General features: G+C 40.2%; 2 protein-coding genes across 2 annotated transcripts in view; one reads left to right on the plus strand and one right to left on the minus strand.

Annotated features, from left to right (window-relative positions):
• The window catches only part of LOC136882097 (pyridoxal phosphate homeostasis protein), a 108,714-nt gene extending 94,549 nt beyond the window's left edge, over nt 1–14,165 (plus strand). The window contains exon 5 of the mRNA XM_068229316.1: nt 13,797–14,165. Coding sequence (XP_068085417.1) covers nt 13,797–13,862 — 66 coding nt within the window. The 3' untranslated portion in view covers nt 13,863–14,165. The remainder of the gene's footprint in view (nt 1–13,796) is intronic.
• LOC136882096 (uncharacterized) overlaps nt 1–18,281 on the minus strand; it is a 35,005-nt gene that overhangs the window by 7,413 nt on the left and 9,311 nt on the right. The window contains exons 2-4 of the mRNA XM_067154622.2: nt 15,566–16,051; nt 8,026–8,148; nt 7,701–7,837 (exon numbers count right to left, since the gene is read on the minus strand). Of these exons, the coding sequence (XP_067010723.1) occupies nt 7,701–7,837; nt 8,026–8,148; nt 15,566–16,051 (746 nt within the window). The remainder of the gene's footprint in view (nt 1–7,700; nt 7,838–8,025; nt 8,149–15,565; nt 16,052–18,281) is intronic.

Raw genomic sequence — 18,281 nt, forward strand, 5'->3', positions numbered from 1 at the left:
ACGTGTTACCTGACATCACACGTTCACGCAGTTGGCTGACCCTAATCTATAGCTATGTTCAACCATTGATGACAACTGATTCCCTGGACATACAGTATACACTGAGTGGCCTAAAGTCATGGGAAGGCACTGAATGTGATTTTAATAATGAGTTGCTCCTCTGCAAGCCCTCAAAATGGCAGCAATATGGCAAGGCATCGACTCTACAAGGTGTTGGAGTTGTTCTGAAGGGATCTGGACCCATGCATCTTGCAATGCTACCCACAATTGGTCTTGTGTAGTTGGTGCGGAGTTTGTGGAGTGTATACCGGCATCGACAGCATCCCATAAATACTCGATTGGATTAAGATCGGCGATCTGGAGGGTCAATCCATGGTCGTAACTTCACTGGAGTGCTCCTCCAACCACCTGCATCCCACCACACACTGGTGAAATGGCGCATTGTCCTGTTGAAACATGCCATTTCCATCAGGGTAATCTAGGGCCAGAAAGGGATGCAGATGGTCTGAAAGAATGTCCACATAACATGCACCTGTCAGCACTCCCTGCAGCTGGACAATGGGGCCTAATTGCGACTATGAGAATTTTGCCCTGACAAGAACTGAGCCACCACCCGCCTGGACACAACCATGTTGACACGCAGGATCCATAGCTTCATGGGGCATACGCCACACTCTCACACACCAATCAGCTTGATACAGCTGGAAGTGGGATTCAGCAGACCATGCCACATGCCACCACTGCTCCATGGTCCATTGCCGATGTTCGCGGGCCCATGCACATCTTTGAGCTCTGTGTCGAGGTGTCAGAAAAGGGACACGAGTTGGTCATTGGCTGGTGAAGCCTATGCGATGCAGTAGCCTCCTTGCAGTCATGGTAGAAATGTGTTCCTGACTCCCAACATTCAACTGGGTGGTGATCTGACTCACAGTAGCCCATCGAGCGCCCAGTATAGTTCTGCAGAGGCGATGTATTGTCCATTCATTAGACACTGTTGACCTCGGAAGCCCGAATTCACATGTAATCTCCACAATGCTATGACCATGCGCCATGCGCCGATGATCATCCCATATTCAAAGTCAGTTATTTCACGATGTGTTGCCATCTTCACAACACTGGTGTCTGTGACAGACTGCTCAGCTAAGCCGCAGCTAGCCGCAATGCTTAGGGGTCATATACAGCACATTTTCTAACGGGACACCCCTCCCTGTGACTTTCGGCCACTCGGTGTATATTATGTAAAAAAAAACCTACCAATATTCTCAATGAATGACATGTTTGAAATCAGATGCACTACTTGACCCTATCATGCAAAACAGCCTCTCTGTTTGCGATGATTGAAATAACAGATACAAAGCTTCAAATCAACAGCTGAAGACTTGTGTAAAGCAACAACTGGTTGAATGAGCTTCAATGCAGTAATTTATTCATCGCTGTACAAGTATAGTAATAATAATAATATGATGGTGGTGATGATGATGATGATGATGATGATGATGATTGGTGGTGTGGGTTACTGCAGTCGCGTCCAAGTCCATGAACCCTGGTCAACAGCTGAATGGCCTAGCAAGTGGTCCTGAGATTCAGGATACCAGTTGCTATGGATGAGGAGGGGGCATCTCAGGCATATTCTGAGTCATGGCCCTTCTTGTGCTCCGTCAGCGAGGACCATACAATCCACTGTGGTCCCTAATCCGTTAGAGGAGAGATTCTCACTGGGACTATGGGTAAGTAGGGTAACATCATGCCCCACAGAATTTACCAAATTCGGAATATTGTAGCAGAGTCCCACCTCCATTCGACAGGTGAGGGCAAACAGAATGGAATTCAATGGGGAGTTATCAGTATTGGGGCTTATGGAAGAAGGAAAGTAGGACTGGCTGAATCGGCAAAGAAGGTGCATCTGGATGTGTTAGGAGATTATGGTCTTCTTAACAGGTGTTAAAAAGGGAAGGGCAGAGTGCGGGATAGGACCATTCATCAGGAATACTTTCGCACGCACACAGTAAATTTCATATTATTCTGAATTGAATGTAAAACAAAAGCTAAAGGTTTCCCACCTATTTACTACTATTTATTGTAACCTTAAAAGAAAGTTACATATATTTGTTGAAAGTAGTTTCAGTCTTGCTAGAGACCATCATCAGTCAAAATCAACATATTGATGGTATGATGAAGTGAGGGCAGCTTGTAAATGTAAAGAGTATGCAACTCAGAAATGGTTCCAAATAAGGACTAATGCAGACAATGAATTGTATGTTGATGAAGGAAACAGACGAAAACAAATAATTGTTAAATTCCAAGAAAAGGTCATGGAAAGATTTTGGTAATAACCTGGAAAGTCTAGGTCAAGCAGCAGGGAAACTTTTCTGGACAGTAATAAAGTATCTTGAAAGGGAGGGAAAAGGAAACTGAACAACCAAGCTCATGAGGAGGAAGACAATGATGTTGGTGAAATTACGCTTGAGGAAGTGGAAAGGATGGTAAATAAACTCCATTGTCATAATGCAGCAGGAATAGATGAAACTAGACCTGAAATGGTGAAATATTGTGATAAGGCAGGGATGAAATGGCTTCATGGAGTACTAAGATTAGCACAGAGTATTAGTAAGATACCTTCTGATTGAAAGAAATCAGTAATAACACCTATGAATATTGAATTTTCACGACCGCATTGTAATCGAAACCGACTTTCAACCTATTAGGTCGTGTTACGTACATTTAGTACGTATTGAAGAGGTTGTGGGTTCGGATCCCACTGGTGTCTGGTTGGCCATTTTTGTTCTGTACTTAACATCTCTTCAATACGTACTAAATGTACGTAACACGACCTAATAGGTTGAAAGTCGGTTTCGATTCAATAACACCTATCTTTATAAGCAAGGGAACTGGAAAGACTGCAACAAGTATTGAGTATTTCATTGATCAGTGTACCAGGCAAGGTGTTCACTGATAAACAAGAACCTCGTTTATCTGGTCCTCATTAATCCGGATCTCCAGTTTATCCGGATCGAAAATAATAACAATGTAATTTTACTTGTACAGTATTTCTTTTATGAGGTCGACACTTCTTGAATGTCTTTTACAATGTAATTTTACTTGTACAGTATTTCTTTTATGAGGTCGACACTTCTTGAATGTCTTTTACGCCAAGGATAGCTCAGAACAGGAGTTGGAATTGAGAATGGGAAACTGTGGACTCTTCTGATTTTCTTGACACACTTGCATGCATTCCCAGATTCTTGGACGTAGATGTGAACGACGTAAATGACTGGTTGAAAAATGACTGTAATTCAGGCTACGGCATAATGGCAGATGAATAAATTATTGCCTCTTGTTCCTTGGCAGGTAATGATGAGAGCGATGGTGAATTCGAAAATGAAACCGGCGCTCCATCAGAAGAAACAATGACTTATGGAGAGGCAACAATGCAGCTGGACAAACTGATGGCCTATTTAGAATCCCAGACTGAAACCACACTGGCAGAACTGATGTTAGTAAAATGTCTTCATGATCGTGCTGCGCGCAAACGCTGTACAAAATAATGTAGAACAGGAAAAGCTCACACATTATTTTAGTGCATAAAACGGAAGTCGTAAATGTAAGAAAAGTGCTCTTATATTTTTTTATACAATTGGAAAAAGGTATTACTGTACAACTTATGTTAATATATTATATAACATGTACTGTATTTGTTTTTTAGTTTTTTTCCAGATTATCTAGATTTTTGATAATCCGGATCAGTTCCGGTCCCACTTAATCCGGATAAACAAGGTTCTTGTTATTTTGTGAGGGAGGGTGTGATCATTGGTTGAGAGTAAGTTAGATGAAAACAAGTGTGGTTTCAGACCACAGAGGGGCTGTCAGGAACAGATTTTTAGTGTACACAAGGTAACTGAAAAATGCTTAGAGAGGAATAGACAATTATGCTTATGTTTGTTAGAATGATAGTGTACCAAGGGAAAATATATTAACTGTACTGAGTGATTATGGAGTAAGGGTAGCTTATTAAAAGCAATCAAAGGCATTTATGTTGAAAATTGGGTTACAATGAGAATTGATGGTAGAATGAGTTCTTGCTTGAAGGTACCTACAGTGGTTATGCCAGGCTTTCACCTGAAAGGCATAAAGGGGCAGGGAGGGATTCTGTTAGGTGAAAATGTAGTAAGTAGTTTGACCTATGCTGACGACTTGGTGTTAATGGCAGACTGTGCTGAAAGCCTGCAGTCTAATATCTTGAAAATTGGTGTAGTGAGTATGATATGAAAATTAGCATATCCAAGAATAAAGTGATGTTGGTAGGAAAGAAACTTAACAGAACTGAATGTCACGTTGGGAATATAAAGCTGGAATAGGTAGACAATTTCAAGTATTTAGGGTACATATTATCCCAGGATGGTAGTATAGGTGCACTAAATCTAATACAGTGATCTCACAGTTGTGGTCAACAGTATTCTGTAAGAAAAAAGTCATCTCCTGGACAAAACTATCCTTACATTGGTCTATTTTCAGACCAACTTCGCTTTACAGGAATTAAAGCTGGATAGAGTCAGGTAATCTTATTCATAAATTAGAAGTAGCAGACATGAAAGTAGCAGGAATGATCGCTGGTACAAACAGGTGGGATTAATGGCAGGAGGGTAATCGGAGTAAGGAGATAAAGGCTAAGTTAGAAATGAACTTGATAGATGAAATGGTAAATATAAACTAGCTTTGGAGGTTGGGTAAAAATGAAATGAAATGTCGTATGGCTTTTAGTGCCGGGATATCCCAGGACGGGTTCGGCTCGCCAGGTGCAGGTCTTTCTATTCGACGCCCATAGGCGACCTGCGCGTCGTGATGAGGATGAAATGATGATGAAGACAACACATACACCCAGCCCCCGTGCCATTGGATTTAACCAGTTAAGGTTAAAATCCCCGACCCGGCCGGGAATCGAACCCAGGACCCTCTGAACCGAAGGCCAGTACGCTGACCGTTCAGCCAACGAGTCGGACGGAGGTCGGGTTATGTGAGGCAAATGGAAGAGGATAGGTTACCTTGGAAAATAATGGACTTAGCCATGGAGGATAAGAGACATAGAGGTAGACCAGGACGGCGATGGTTGGACTCAGTTTCTAATCATTTAAGATAAGAGGTATGGAACTAAACTGGACCACTGAACCAGGCGAAGGTGTTTAGTAAATTCACAGAGGCTTGCAGACTGAATGATCTCTGGATCAGTTGTAGAGTGTCAGCCTCCAGATCCCAAGATAACAGGCTCAAACCCAGCAGAGGTAGTCAGATTTTTTAAGGGCGGAAAAGTCCATTCGACACTCCATGTCTTGCGATGTTGGCATACATGAAGGTTGAAACTTAAATAGTGGCAACTATTTATTTACAACAGATAAAAAAGACTTACAACTAGCCTCCATGGCTCAGACGGCAGCGCATTGGCCTCTCACCGCTGGATACCGTGGTTCAAATCCTGGTCGCTCCATGTGAGATTTGTGCTGGACAAAGCGGAGCCGGGACAGGTTTTTCTCCGGGTACTCCGGTTTTCCCTGTCATCTTTCATTCCAGCAACACTCTCCATTCTCATTTCATAGCGTCTATCAGTCATTAATAAATCACTTTGGGAGTGGCGACCCTATCGTACTAACAGCCTATATCTGCTTCATTCATTACATCCCTGACCTGGTCAATGACTGGAAAACAGGTTGTAGGTTTTCATTTTCATTTTTTTCAGGAAAGAGTTACATGTTAGCAATCTTTAGTGTCCTTCAATGTAGTCAGCAGCATTTTGTATAACCCACTGCCAGCAATGTGGAAGTCGTAGTATACATTTAGCAGGGCCTATACTGTTGATTGTGCAAATGGAGCAGTCTACTGCCTGTGTGGTTCCTTCATCTTCGGAATCAAATCGAAGTCACAAGGACTTACAGTAAGTCCGGGGAGTATGGTGGATGGTACAGTACTTCCCAGTCCCATCGACCGAACAAATCAGCCACAGCTTGCGCTGTATGCGCCCGAGCATTGTCGTGCAAAATGATGGGTGGATTCTGCAGAAAGTGTTGACGCTTCTTTCTCAAAGCTGGTTGCAGGTGGTGCTCCAAAAACGAAAAGTAATACTGTGCATTGACGGTCTGCCATGGAGGAATGATGTGTTAGGATAACACCATCTCAGTTGTACACGAGGATCACCATAACTTTCACTGTACTGGGGCTCTGATGAACTTTCGACTTTCGTGGTGACCCATAATGGCACCATTCGTTCGACTGACGTTTCAGTTTTGGCTCGTACGATTTGACCCATGTCTCATCCAGGGTTATGATACAGCGTAAGAAAGTCTCTCCTTCACACTCATAGTGCTCCAAGTGCGTCTTAGCAGCGTCGTAACACAACCGTTTGTGCATTTCCATCAAATCATGTGGAACCCAGCATGATGCAGTTTTTCACATGCCCAGGCGTTCCTTCAGGATGTGAAGTACAGTCGTATGCGCTAATCCGATTTCTTGGGTGAGCTCACTAGTCATCTGGTTTCAATCACTGTCCAGTAATGCAGCAAGAGCATGCACTTCTTCTTCACTGACGTTCGTAGGACAACCTGCCCAATGAATGTCCGTCACAGTTTGCCGATCATCATTCAAGGCTTTTACCCAACATGGCACTGTTCTGTAAGACAATGTGGATTCCCCGCAAGCCTCGTGAAGACCTTAATGACACTGTCGTGCTGTACGACCTCTGGCACATTCAATCTTGATCCAACTCCGTTGTTCCTGTTTGGAAAATATAGTTACAACGTTACGTTAGACCGCTAGCTCACACGTGACTGTGTTTCTCTCGTTTGTGCGCACGCAGGTGATGTGGGAAGGGCGAGTCCATTTGCTCTGAGGTAAGGTAGGTATGTAACCAACATGTGCTATCAGCGACAATATTAGCGTCTCCACAGCAGTGTTGACACTATATAAGTTCCAACCCTCATAAAAGGTCTCTAGTAACACATTTGGTGTTCACTCAACAAAATTGATTAAAACTCAGCCGTAGATGTCCAACAGAGATTTGATTTACTCTGCCCTTTACTAGGTCTAGAATAAAAAAGAACATCGAAATTGGCAAGCAGACAGCAAGATGGTGTCAAAATAAAATGCTTGCACATAACTGAGAGGCCATATGATGATGATGATGATGATGATGATGATTATTATTATTATTATTATTATTATTATTATTATTATTATTATTATTATTATTATTATTATTATTATTATTATTATTATTATTATTATTATTATTGGCTACTGTGTGGAAGTATTTTGACTTGGTGCCATTTAGCCTACCTGCATGACAATTTCAATGTTCCGATTGTGGGTAAATGTTAAGTGTGACACCAGAAATCTTTTATATGCTGACATGACACATTTTACAACATGGAGTGATCAATGGACTTTTTTCCATCCTTCAAAAATCTGCCTACCTTTGCCTTGGTTTGAACCAGTGATTGTAGCATCTGGAAGCCAATTTCTACCACTGATCTACAGATGGAACCATATAAGTTGTAAGAGTTGATCTAATTCTGTAAAAAGTGTTAATATTTTACCTCTTTACCAAATTTTGTATCTTCTCTAAAAATAACTACATCAATTAGGGCTGTAACACTACAATCAAAGCTTCAAAGAAATACTTTTGGTATTTCGTACAGTGTAATTCAAGTACTCACCTCTCTTCTGAGATGAGACCTGAGTTGTCATAGTCCCACTGAGACAAAGCTTCGACAAGTATTTGTTCAGGATCCATCTCGATGGTTTTGTACCCAAGAAGAATAACAAATGCATCAAAATCCAATGGACAGATGGCCTGAAAGACACAAGGGACAATGAAAAGATGAGAATGCAACTAACAAATATACGTACTGTACATATAAAATAGAATTACACAATACTGAGTTATATATAAACCAGTCTCAACTGTATGTATGTATGAAATTATTATTTTGCATGAAAGCAAAGCACTCAAAACTCAAAGATTTCACTCTGGAATCTTACCTCTGAGAGCATAGATTGGACGTCTTCGTCTTTAACATCTGTTTGTCCAAGGGTCTGGAACGTCATCATGAGGTCACGTGAATCTATGAAACCATCTTGGTCCAAGTCAAACAACTCAAAAGCCTGTAGAGCACACCATCATATGTGAACAACATGAAAGGCATCCAAATGGTAACATTCTACTTTCAAACACAAACAATAATATAACCCTTTGTTAGTTGAGTATGGATCTAACGGTTCCATCACTTACTTTAGTTCTATTATCTAGTCTAGAAATGGGGCTATATTCTTATTTATTTACGACAATTTGTACTTTGCAGAAATGGCAACCTGATGATAACTTCACAATTGTGGAAGAACTCATGCTTCTGACTGTCATTTCTACCAGACGATTATTTGGTTTCTTTGCTCCAATTTACTTGTAAGTCTTCCTTGTTGGACATATATGTATATATATATATTTTTTGCAGCATTATGCCCATCTGTGGAGTGCAATAGAACATATTTAGCTGATGTTGTTCTTCTACCCTAATCTCTTCATCCGGGCACTGAACATTTTCCTCCGTTCTTTAGTCCATGATTTATTGGTCCTGGTATTCATTTTCTCAGCCAAAATATGGTTGTTGACTGCTTTTTTGAACTGGAGTCGATTTTGAATAATTTCCTGCAGGATGCCAATTTTCTGAAGGTCTTTTTCTATTTCACTAAGCCAGTTGTTCTTGACTTTCATTGAGAGAGCAAGGTTGAGAATCCTTTTGGTGAACCTGCCATTGTTCATTCTGAGAATGTGGCCATAGAACTTTAATCGCCTTTTCCTGATGATGTCGGTGATCTTTTCAGAATGCTGATAATGCTCCAGAGACTTCTGTTTCATCCAGATAACCTCTGAGTAGACTAGACCAAATATTTTCCTCTCCTGTTTCTGATCAAGGTTTCTGAGGCGCATAGTGCTTCAGGTTTGATAACTGAGTTGTAATGTCTTAATTTTGCATTCCTGGAGTTTGATTTTTTGTTATATCTCTTCCGAGCTGTCAGTGGAGAGATGGCGTGGGAGGATATCAGTAGACGAATAAGTTTGGATGTTGTCTTTAAAAGTAGGAAAGATTACAATATGAAGATAAAGTTGGAATTCAAGAGGACAAATTGGGGAAAATATTCGTTTATAGGAAGGGGAGTTAGGGATTGGAATAACTTACCAAGGGAGATGTTCAATAAATTTCCAATTTCTTTGCAATCATTTAAGAAAAAGCTAGGAAAACAGCAGATAGGGAATCTGCCACCTGGGCGACTGCCCTAAATGCAGATCAGTAGTGATTGATTGATGATTCCAGGTGAGGCTATAGGTCTTCAGTAATTTTGAGATCCTCCCCTTCACGATTCAAGCCTGATGGCTGAATTACTTTCCCTAGGTACGTGAACTTCTTCTTCTTATCATTATTATTCCCATTTCATTTGCCGTGATGGTTTGCCGATCAGGAGATGGACTGTTGTGAAGCTCTCCTGACCTCTACTGTTGTGATGAGAAAGTTCTTGTTATGCGGCAGGTGTTCAGAATGACAGCCTTCTGCATTTGTGGAAATGTATAGGCGACATCCAGATCCTGCAGGTGTTGTTGCAGCTTACAGTGCACAAGTCCTGTGGTAGGTCCATTTTCCACAGTTTTCAAACGTCTGCTATGAGGTCAGTGTATACTTCTGAACATAGGCTTCATGGACATTGTGATCTGAAGGGACTGTCACATTCAAAAGCTCAGTCTTTCTGATCTGTTTGTCAATAAGGACAACATCTGACCTGTTTGATCTTTTGGTCCTGTCTATCTTCAAGAACAATTCCAGTTCAGCTTGAACCTTTCGTTTTTGTACACATCTGATAGTGTATATTCAACAAGTGCACTGGAAACTGTTAAAAATGTACATGGATTTTCTCGTCTATAACCCCTGACTTGATTCCTCCTCTTGGTGCTCAATTTTCGCTACCTCATCATCCCAATGAGTACTTACATGTACCCACAATATGCTTCACTGTCTCAGCTGTTTCTTTGCATCTTCTGCATTTGTCGTTCACTTCTTCCTTTAAAATATATTTGCAGTAGCATCATCCTCTGCTGTGACAATTACAAGTAATAAACTTAATTCCAGTTCCGTATTGACTTCAAATATCTATGATTAAATTCTAAAGAATTCAAATGTATTAGGTCCACCTATTCAATACACTTCTGCCATTGTTGTTTAAAATACCTTGGACATGTTTCGACCTAGCTTGGAGGTCATCATCTGCAAAACAATAGAAAAGAAAGACATACAACAAAAAACAGTGATAATAAAGAAATCTGAGATAACATATAGTCAACAAATGCAACTGGAGTTTATGTTAAAACATATATAGCTTCTGCATTAAAAATGTATTCAACAGGTGCACTGGAAATTGTTAAAAATATTGTGAGTGTTAGAGTATGTAGATCTGTACCTGAAAGACTCCTTGAGAAGAAAAATGATGCTGGTATTTTGTAGTCACACCAAAAATTGAAAAACAGAGAACGTTACTGATCAATGTAATTGGATTTCTACTTTCATTTGCAGTTTTTCAGTGAGTAGCTTTTATTCGCTCAATATGGAATGAAGTGTCTTTTTATACAAAGAAGGTGTCGAGTTTGTCATACAACATCTGCTGCTTGATGGACTACTGCTTCCTTTAGGAGCTGACTTTCTGAGGCGCTGCTTTAGTAAGGGTGTTATTCCAGTATCACAGTTTATATTTCCTATGTAGCGTGACAGCGTGGACTTACTGGGTGTGGTGAATATATAGTTTTGATGATCTTGAATTGAAATTCGGCAAGAAATTTTTTCTTGAAATACAATTTGGCCATTCTTGTCATTGTTGGTTCAAAGAAAATTCATGAAACGAAATCCCATTTCCCGATCTGCTTTTGCCCTTATATAAAGGCACACAGGCAATAAGCCATACTATGTACAGAAAATTTAAAACAGTTTGTGACCAAAGAAACAAACCAAACAAGGTAAACACAGGCTGAAATTACACCAGCATTCTTAGCAATGGTCACTGAGCTTGTCTCGTTAAGCAGATTAATGCCAGCTTTTCAGTGCTTCAAGCGCCTGAACTTGTAACTATGCCGTGTTTGCTCATTTACATGTGTGACCGGGAGAATGAGAAGGTGTATTAGCGCAGTAGTAGAGGGCGATGGCAGTAATTTCGGGTGTTTATGATTCTATCCTGGATTGCTATGAAGAACTCTTCTGTTTCTCCATGCAGGTGGCCGTGTTTCAGCCAGAGAGTGGATTTCAGTTTGTCAACAAATGGTTGACTTAGATGGTGAGGATATGAACCATGGTATTCTTTCTGCTTCTAGGCATGTTGTAGAAGTTCTGTGTTGGCAAATTTTGGAGGAGGAGTCGACACACTGCTACACTGTTTATTTTGAGTGGCTGTCAGAACCATCTGTGTTGAATTAGAAAGAAAATATAATGTCTAAAAGGTATCTGAAATATATTAAAAGTCAGCAAAAATAATAAGATATGTCATCTGAACGGGGAAAAGAATTCCAGAATATAATTCAGTTTTGTTTTTTGCACAAAAATTAAGGACAGAGGAAGTCAGGGTTGTTCAACAGAGCCAAAAATATGTATACACTATTCTATCAAATGATTGATATCTGAGTACTCATCTTCCAATCCAAGAGTATTCACAGCTTCTATAAGTTCAAACTCCAAAAGCACATGCTGTCCGCTAATGGAGACCATTTTTACAAGCCCTGGACAAAGGTACTTTTTGGGACTGCCAACCTTGGTTGTCTTCTGAGCTGAGTGCATTATTGCAGATATTTAACTGCAGATAGCATTAAAATTCAGTTTGCATTTTGAATTATTTTCATAAAAGATGTAACTTGCTGCCACTCAAGTTTGAAAACCAAAGGAAACTTGAAAGGTATCTATTTCCTTTTCAGGAATTTAGCTGAAGTTGCCGACGAGATATCTCAGGCGCAGCAAGGACGTGATATACTACCGCGCATGAGACGTCTCGGGCATAGCAGTGTATGAGTTAAGACAGAGTGGAGTAAACTTATCATCAGTTGTGAATAGATTTTGATCTCACTTTGAATGGAAGTATTTTCATAAATTTTCTCTCTGTTCATTGCATATCTTCCTGAGGTTGAGTATTCATCTTCCTCCATTAAGACGTAGCAAGTTCATTCGCTCAATTGCAGAATTAGGATGATGCATTCTGTTTGTTGTCAGACATGCCCTCAGTTGTCTCTCCTATTCCAGTCCATGAACCTACTACGCTGTCATAGCAGGTGATACTCCCATGTGACGCGTCCCAGGTGGCGGATAGGGGGGTCCTAACAAGCTTGCCAGCGGACTTGTGTGAAATAAAATAGCACTTATGGACCAAACACACAACCCCCTGTGGGTGGAGGATGCAGACGAAGAATACACCCACGGTATCCCCTGCCTCTAGTAAGAGGCGGCTAAAAGGGGTGACCAAAGGATGCTGAATTTTGAACCATGAGATTACCTGTGATTTGTACCATCTTGCGAGGAACACCACGAGTTCACTTTTCTTGCAATTAGTATCGCTATGTGAAGAATGTCATGAGTCTGTGGGTGGATCACTATTGGTTTACAGTACCCATGTATAGTATCTGTCACTATGACGGGGGATCACCCTCTGTCCAGATTTGGTTGAACACCCCAAGGAGATAAAAGGAGGCTATGCTCACTGGGGGTGCTCCAGGATCTGGTTGTAGACATCATGGGTCCGCATTCTGAGGAACACCATGGATCTGGGCATTGCCTGTGATTAATATCACTGTATGAGGAACACCATGGGTCTTAGTTGCCTATGAGTTTTGCCATTATGTGAGAAACACCACAGGTCTGCATTACCTGTACATAGTACATTACCTGTGAGTAGTACTGGTACCACAATGTGAGGAACACTTATGAGTCTACGTTACTTGTGATCAGCATTGCTACATGAGAAATACCATGATTCTACTTTACTAGCGATAATTACCATAATGAGGGGCTAAACATGGATTTTGGACCCCTTTAGACAACAAGAATCATTGATTCAGGATTTTGCTTTGGAAGCAGTCCCTTGGTTAATATATACCATCGTTTTAAGTTATTTTCTGGGAAGGTATGGCATTGCAGGCCAAATCCACTGATTGTTTTAAGTTCATAATCATTATTCCTCATTGTCTTTTTGAATTATAGTCAGTGGATTGATTTTGGAATTATTTTAAACTTTCATTATTGTGAGCTGAATCTGCTGATTATTTTAAATTCATCATCTTCATCATCAAGTTTTGAAATATGGTCAGTGGATGAATTTTGGAATTTTGAATTGTCATTATACTTTATCTCATTTTGTATTGTTAGGGGCTGATGACCTAGATGTTAGGCCCCTTTAATCAACAAGCATCATCACCATCATCATCATCATCATCATCCATGTCCACTAAATTTGTTTCAGACCATTTAACGGTACCAAGTGAGTAAATGAGAACAGGGATTCCGAAAGAGTTTATTGCCTTTGCTTTGTTTTCTGCATTTAGGAATGATTTTGAAATGGCTATGGCTCTCTCAAGGAAAGCAGGCTTTAGTCTTTCTTTGATGGCTGAGTTTATGATCTCTTTAAGATGATGAAACCTCATGTACTTGTAAAATTTTCCTGATTCAAGATCTTTCATTACTTCCTTTTCAGAAGATCTGAAATCCATCGATATTATCAAGTTTTCCTTGTTTCAGATGAACTTTTCTACATTTCTCCATTCCAAACTCCATGTGTATATCATCAGAGAATCTCTTCACTAAGGCCAGAAGCTGGATCAGTTGTTCACTGCTGGTGGCATGTAACCCATTAGTGCATAGTGTTCAAAAAATCTGAAGTCATAAAAAAAATAACATGTGCGATTTTTATGCATGGTTTTAAGCCCATGATACCTGCTTGTGCTTCAGAAAGGCTGTAACTGACAGGATCCAAGAATAACTTACATAATTCTTCATTCATAACATTCATTATTGAATTGCACTTATTGCGAGCATGATGGTGAAATAGTATAGAGTTTTGAACAATAGGTGAGATTTTTAAAAATGAATTAACAAATATTTCCAATAATTGTAAACTTTGGGACAGCTCATGTTGTTGACACTCCTATGAATCTACCAAAATAGAAAGATGTCAATTATGTCTTATTATTGAGGTGACAGAGGCTTGTACTTATAGCTGTCCTGAAAATTGGATGCTATGCACGGGGTGTCCTATTGTCTCAAACTTTTGTTTACCCTTACTAGTTTGATGGTGAGTGAAATATTGGAAGTTTTGGAGGAAGAACCAACATTTGGAGAGGAACATCGCATCAGACCTCCTGATGACAGATGTGAAACAGATGATAGACAGATGAACATGAGGGTAATCTGAATTACCTGCTTCTGAGTAAATGTGAAGGGCAAAATGCTTCAACAGAATATGGAAAAGGGAAGCTGTCATACAAAAATAAAAGTAGTCATACATAAGACTGGCTGGCCCCGCGGTGTAGGGTTAGCGTGCCTGCCTTTTACCCGGAGGCTCCGGTTTTGATTCCCGGCCAGGTCAGGGATTTTTACCTGCATCTGAAGGATGGTTCGAGGTCCACTCAGCCTACGTGATTACAACTGAAGAGCAATCTGATGGTGAGATGGCGGCCCCGGTCTAGAAAGCCAAGAATAATGGCCGAGAGGACCCGTCGTGCTGACCATACGACACCTCGTAATCTGCAGGCCTTCAGGCTGAGCAGCGGTCGCTCGGTAGGCCATGGTCATTCGGGGCTGTTGCGCCATGGGGTTTGGTTGATATTTTGATATTTCCTACTAAGTAATTTTGTTAGGAGGGAATGTCGACTAGCCCGCTCTAACGTAATGCAGTGGGAGTAACATAAATTCTAGGGGTTCTAAATGTTTATGCACACCTCCTAGCATTACCGTCATGCGGGTAGACTACTTACTACTCGCTTCAGTAAGTTTGCATTCTAACCTATTACTGCATAAACATACGGACCTTAATTATAACACACAATAAGCAACCCCAAAGTGAACAAGATCACAATCCACAGCTCATTTGGTGAAACACAAAATTGTGAAACTCTACTAGACTTCTCTCTATAGGATAACTTTCCAAGTGTATATAGCAATATAAAATGAAAGGCCAAAAGAATTTGGACTTGGTGGAAGTGTAGTCTTACCTCTCATTGATGCAGGTAGAATTGAATCCAACAGGGGGCATACAGTATTCTTTGACAACTACTTTACATCTGTGAAACTGCTAAGACATCTGGCTTCTATAAAATATTTTATTAGTACTAGAGTAACTTTACTTTATTTAGTATTAATTACAATATCATTAATATAATCATTCTAACATACAATAATTTGTTTAGTGTAGGCTAAGAGAAGGCCTAATGGTCTTAACTACGTGAATAAAGACATCTATCTATCTATCTATCTATCTATCTATCTATCTATCTATCTATATCTCTTACCTCTTTAAGTTCCAAGAGTTTAGCTTCATCAAGATCTGTCAAAAGATCCACATCCTTCTTAGTTGCTGGCGGTGGTGGAACATAAGAGGGCTTGAACTTTTCATCATCTATTTCTGGTTCTTCCACCTCTATTTCTGGCTGATCTGGAAGAGGACTCGGCTCGGCTACCGATGGTTTCCTGTCGACCTCCGCCACTGACGCTTTCCGACTACCATCTGCCAGCGAGGCTTTTCGACTTCCGTCTGCTGAGGGTTCTTTTGGACTTACATCAGCGGGCTTGACTGCATCACCGCCCTCGGCTTTCTTCTGATTAGCATCAGTTGCTGGGGCTTTCTGGCTTGCATCAGCCTTCTCTCCTGATTCAGGTTTAACTTTCTCCTTCTTAGATGATTTCTTTTCCTTGGGTGCATCTGGAGATTGATCTTCAGTTTTCTCTGTGCCTGCTTTTTCTTTGTCCTTTGTGGAAGGTACTTTCTTCTTCTTTGGCTGAAAAAAGAATACATATTATTTTATGTTATAATTTCAACAGGGAGCTTCATTCAAACCCTTTGGCTACAAATATGAAATCACATTGGAATTTTCACATGCTAGAAACTGAAAACTGAAAAAAATTATGGATCAGACACAAGCACTTCTTGTTCACTCATTGTAGTATGAATAAAAGTGACTTAGAAGCACGCCTAAGCACTGTTGCCACGTTAATGAGTTTTAAAGTAAAGATATTGTATACAGTATATTGGTTGACCTTGTGACTAATGTTACTTCCAGTTTCCCATGGTCACAAAAGTGGAAAAGTTGAGTAGCAAAGAGGATCATCTGCTATAGACATGATATTTATAAGGAAACTACACAAGAACCTCATTTATCCAGCCCTCATTAATCCGGATATCGGTTTATCTGGATCGAAAATAATAAAAATTTAATTTTACTTGTACAGTATTTCTTTTACGGGGTCGACTCTTCTTGAATGTCTTTTCCGCCAAGGATAGCTAAGGACAGGAATTGGAAGTAATTCGGCCATGGTCTATCAAAGGTACCATCCTGGCATTCATCTGGAATTGAGAATGGGAAACTGTGTGATTCTTCTGATTTTCTTGACATATATGCATTCATTCCCGGATGCTCAGACATAGATGTGAACGACATAAATGACTGGTTGAAAAATGACCGTAATTCAGGCTACGACATAATGACAGATGAATAAATTATTGCCTCTTGTTCCTCGGCAGGTAGTGACGAGAGTGATAGTGAATTCGAAAATGAAACCGGCGCTCCATCAGAAGAAACAATGACTCACAGAGAGGCAACAATGCAGCTGGACAAACTGATAGCCTATTTAGAATCCCAGACTGAAACCACACTAGCAGAACTGATGTTAGTAAAACGTATCGTGATTGTGCTGCGCGCAAATGCTATACAAATGTAAAACAGAAAAAAAACCTTGCACATTATTTTAGTGCATAAAACAGAGTAGTAAATGTAAGAAAAGTGTTCTTACATTTTTTTTTTGTACAATTGAAAAAAGGTATTACTGTACAACTTATGTTAATAGATTATATAACATGTAGCATTTTCCTGATTATCCGGATTTTCGATAATCCGGATCAGTTCCGGTCCCACTTAATCCGGATAAATGAGGTTCTTGTGTACTACATAAGCCTGTCTATGAGAGTCTAAATTACTATGTATAAAGTAAGGTAAGGGTGTATTCTGCTCGAAGGCAGGTCCAAACCTCTGCAGAGGAGTGACTGAGCTGGAGTTCATGTACCGTAGGGTGGCCAGTTTCTTTCCGCTCCTCCATTCCCTTACCCCCAACCAACAGCGTGTGACAACCCATCCAAATCTTGACCATGCCCAATATTGCTTAACTTCAGAGATCTCACGGGATCCGGTGTTTCAACACGGCTATGGTCGTTGGCAACTATCTATGAAGTAATTGGAAATTCTAAATGGAGTATTAGTATATCTTATGAATAAAATTTACACTTTCCAGGTATTATACAGCATTTGAATGGAAGCGAAACAGGTATTGTAGTATTTTCTTACAAATCATGAATCTGTGTTCTCTTGAGAAAGCTACATACAATTGTCCAAAATGAATCACCATCAACAGAATCATATGCCCTCGCTCCATATGAGGACTGCGGAGAGGTTCGGAATTTAATCCAAGCTCTTGGCACGCATTCTAATGATTAAAAATGATATAACACCACCTCCCCTATTGTGCTGGCCAACATTCTGATGGTAAAAATATTTTCAACAAACGGGACTCGAACCAGCTAACCATGGTGTCAGACCATATAAACTTGGCGCATTAATGACCATGGCCGCCATGTTGGCTACTCTGTCTTGTGTTTATCAACAGAGATAAACCTGAGAGAAGATAAAAATGATTCATTCCTTTCACTAACAGATAGTGTTTTTCACTGAACAATTCATCGTTGCATTGTTCTTGTAACCCATAACTGGTACCAATTTACGTCTCTCAGACATCTGAGGAAGGCAACAGAAGCCAGGACGTACGCAGCTATGTACCTATGTCATCATGGCAAATATGTGACGACTTCACTAATAGAAATGTAGTATTTTTTTTTTTTTAAAGTACAAAAGTCGTGAGAGGTTCATTGTACAACCTGTGACAATAAAGTTTGATGAAGGAGGTCAGAATGGTCAATCCGCAACACTGGCGACACACAACATTGCACCTGCATAGCAG

This window comes from Anabrus simplex, chromosome 10 (assembly GCF_040414725.1).
Source record: "Anabrus simplex isolate iqAnaSimp1 chromosome 10, ASM4041472v1, whole genome shotgun sequence".
Lineage (NCBI taxonomy): Eukaryota > Metazoa > Arthropoda > Insecta > Orthoptera > Tettigoniidae > Anabrus > Anabrus simplex.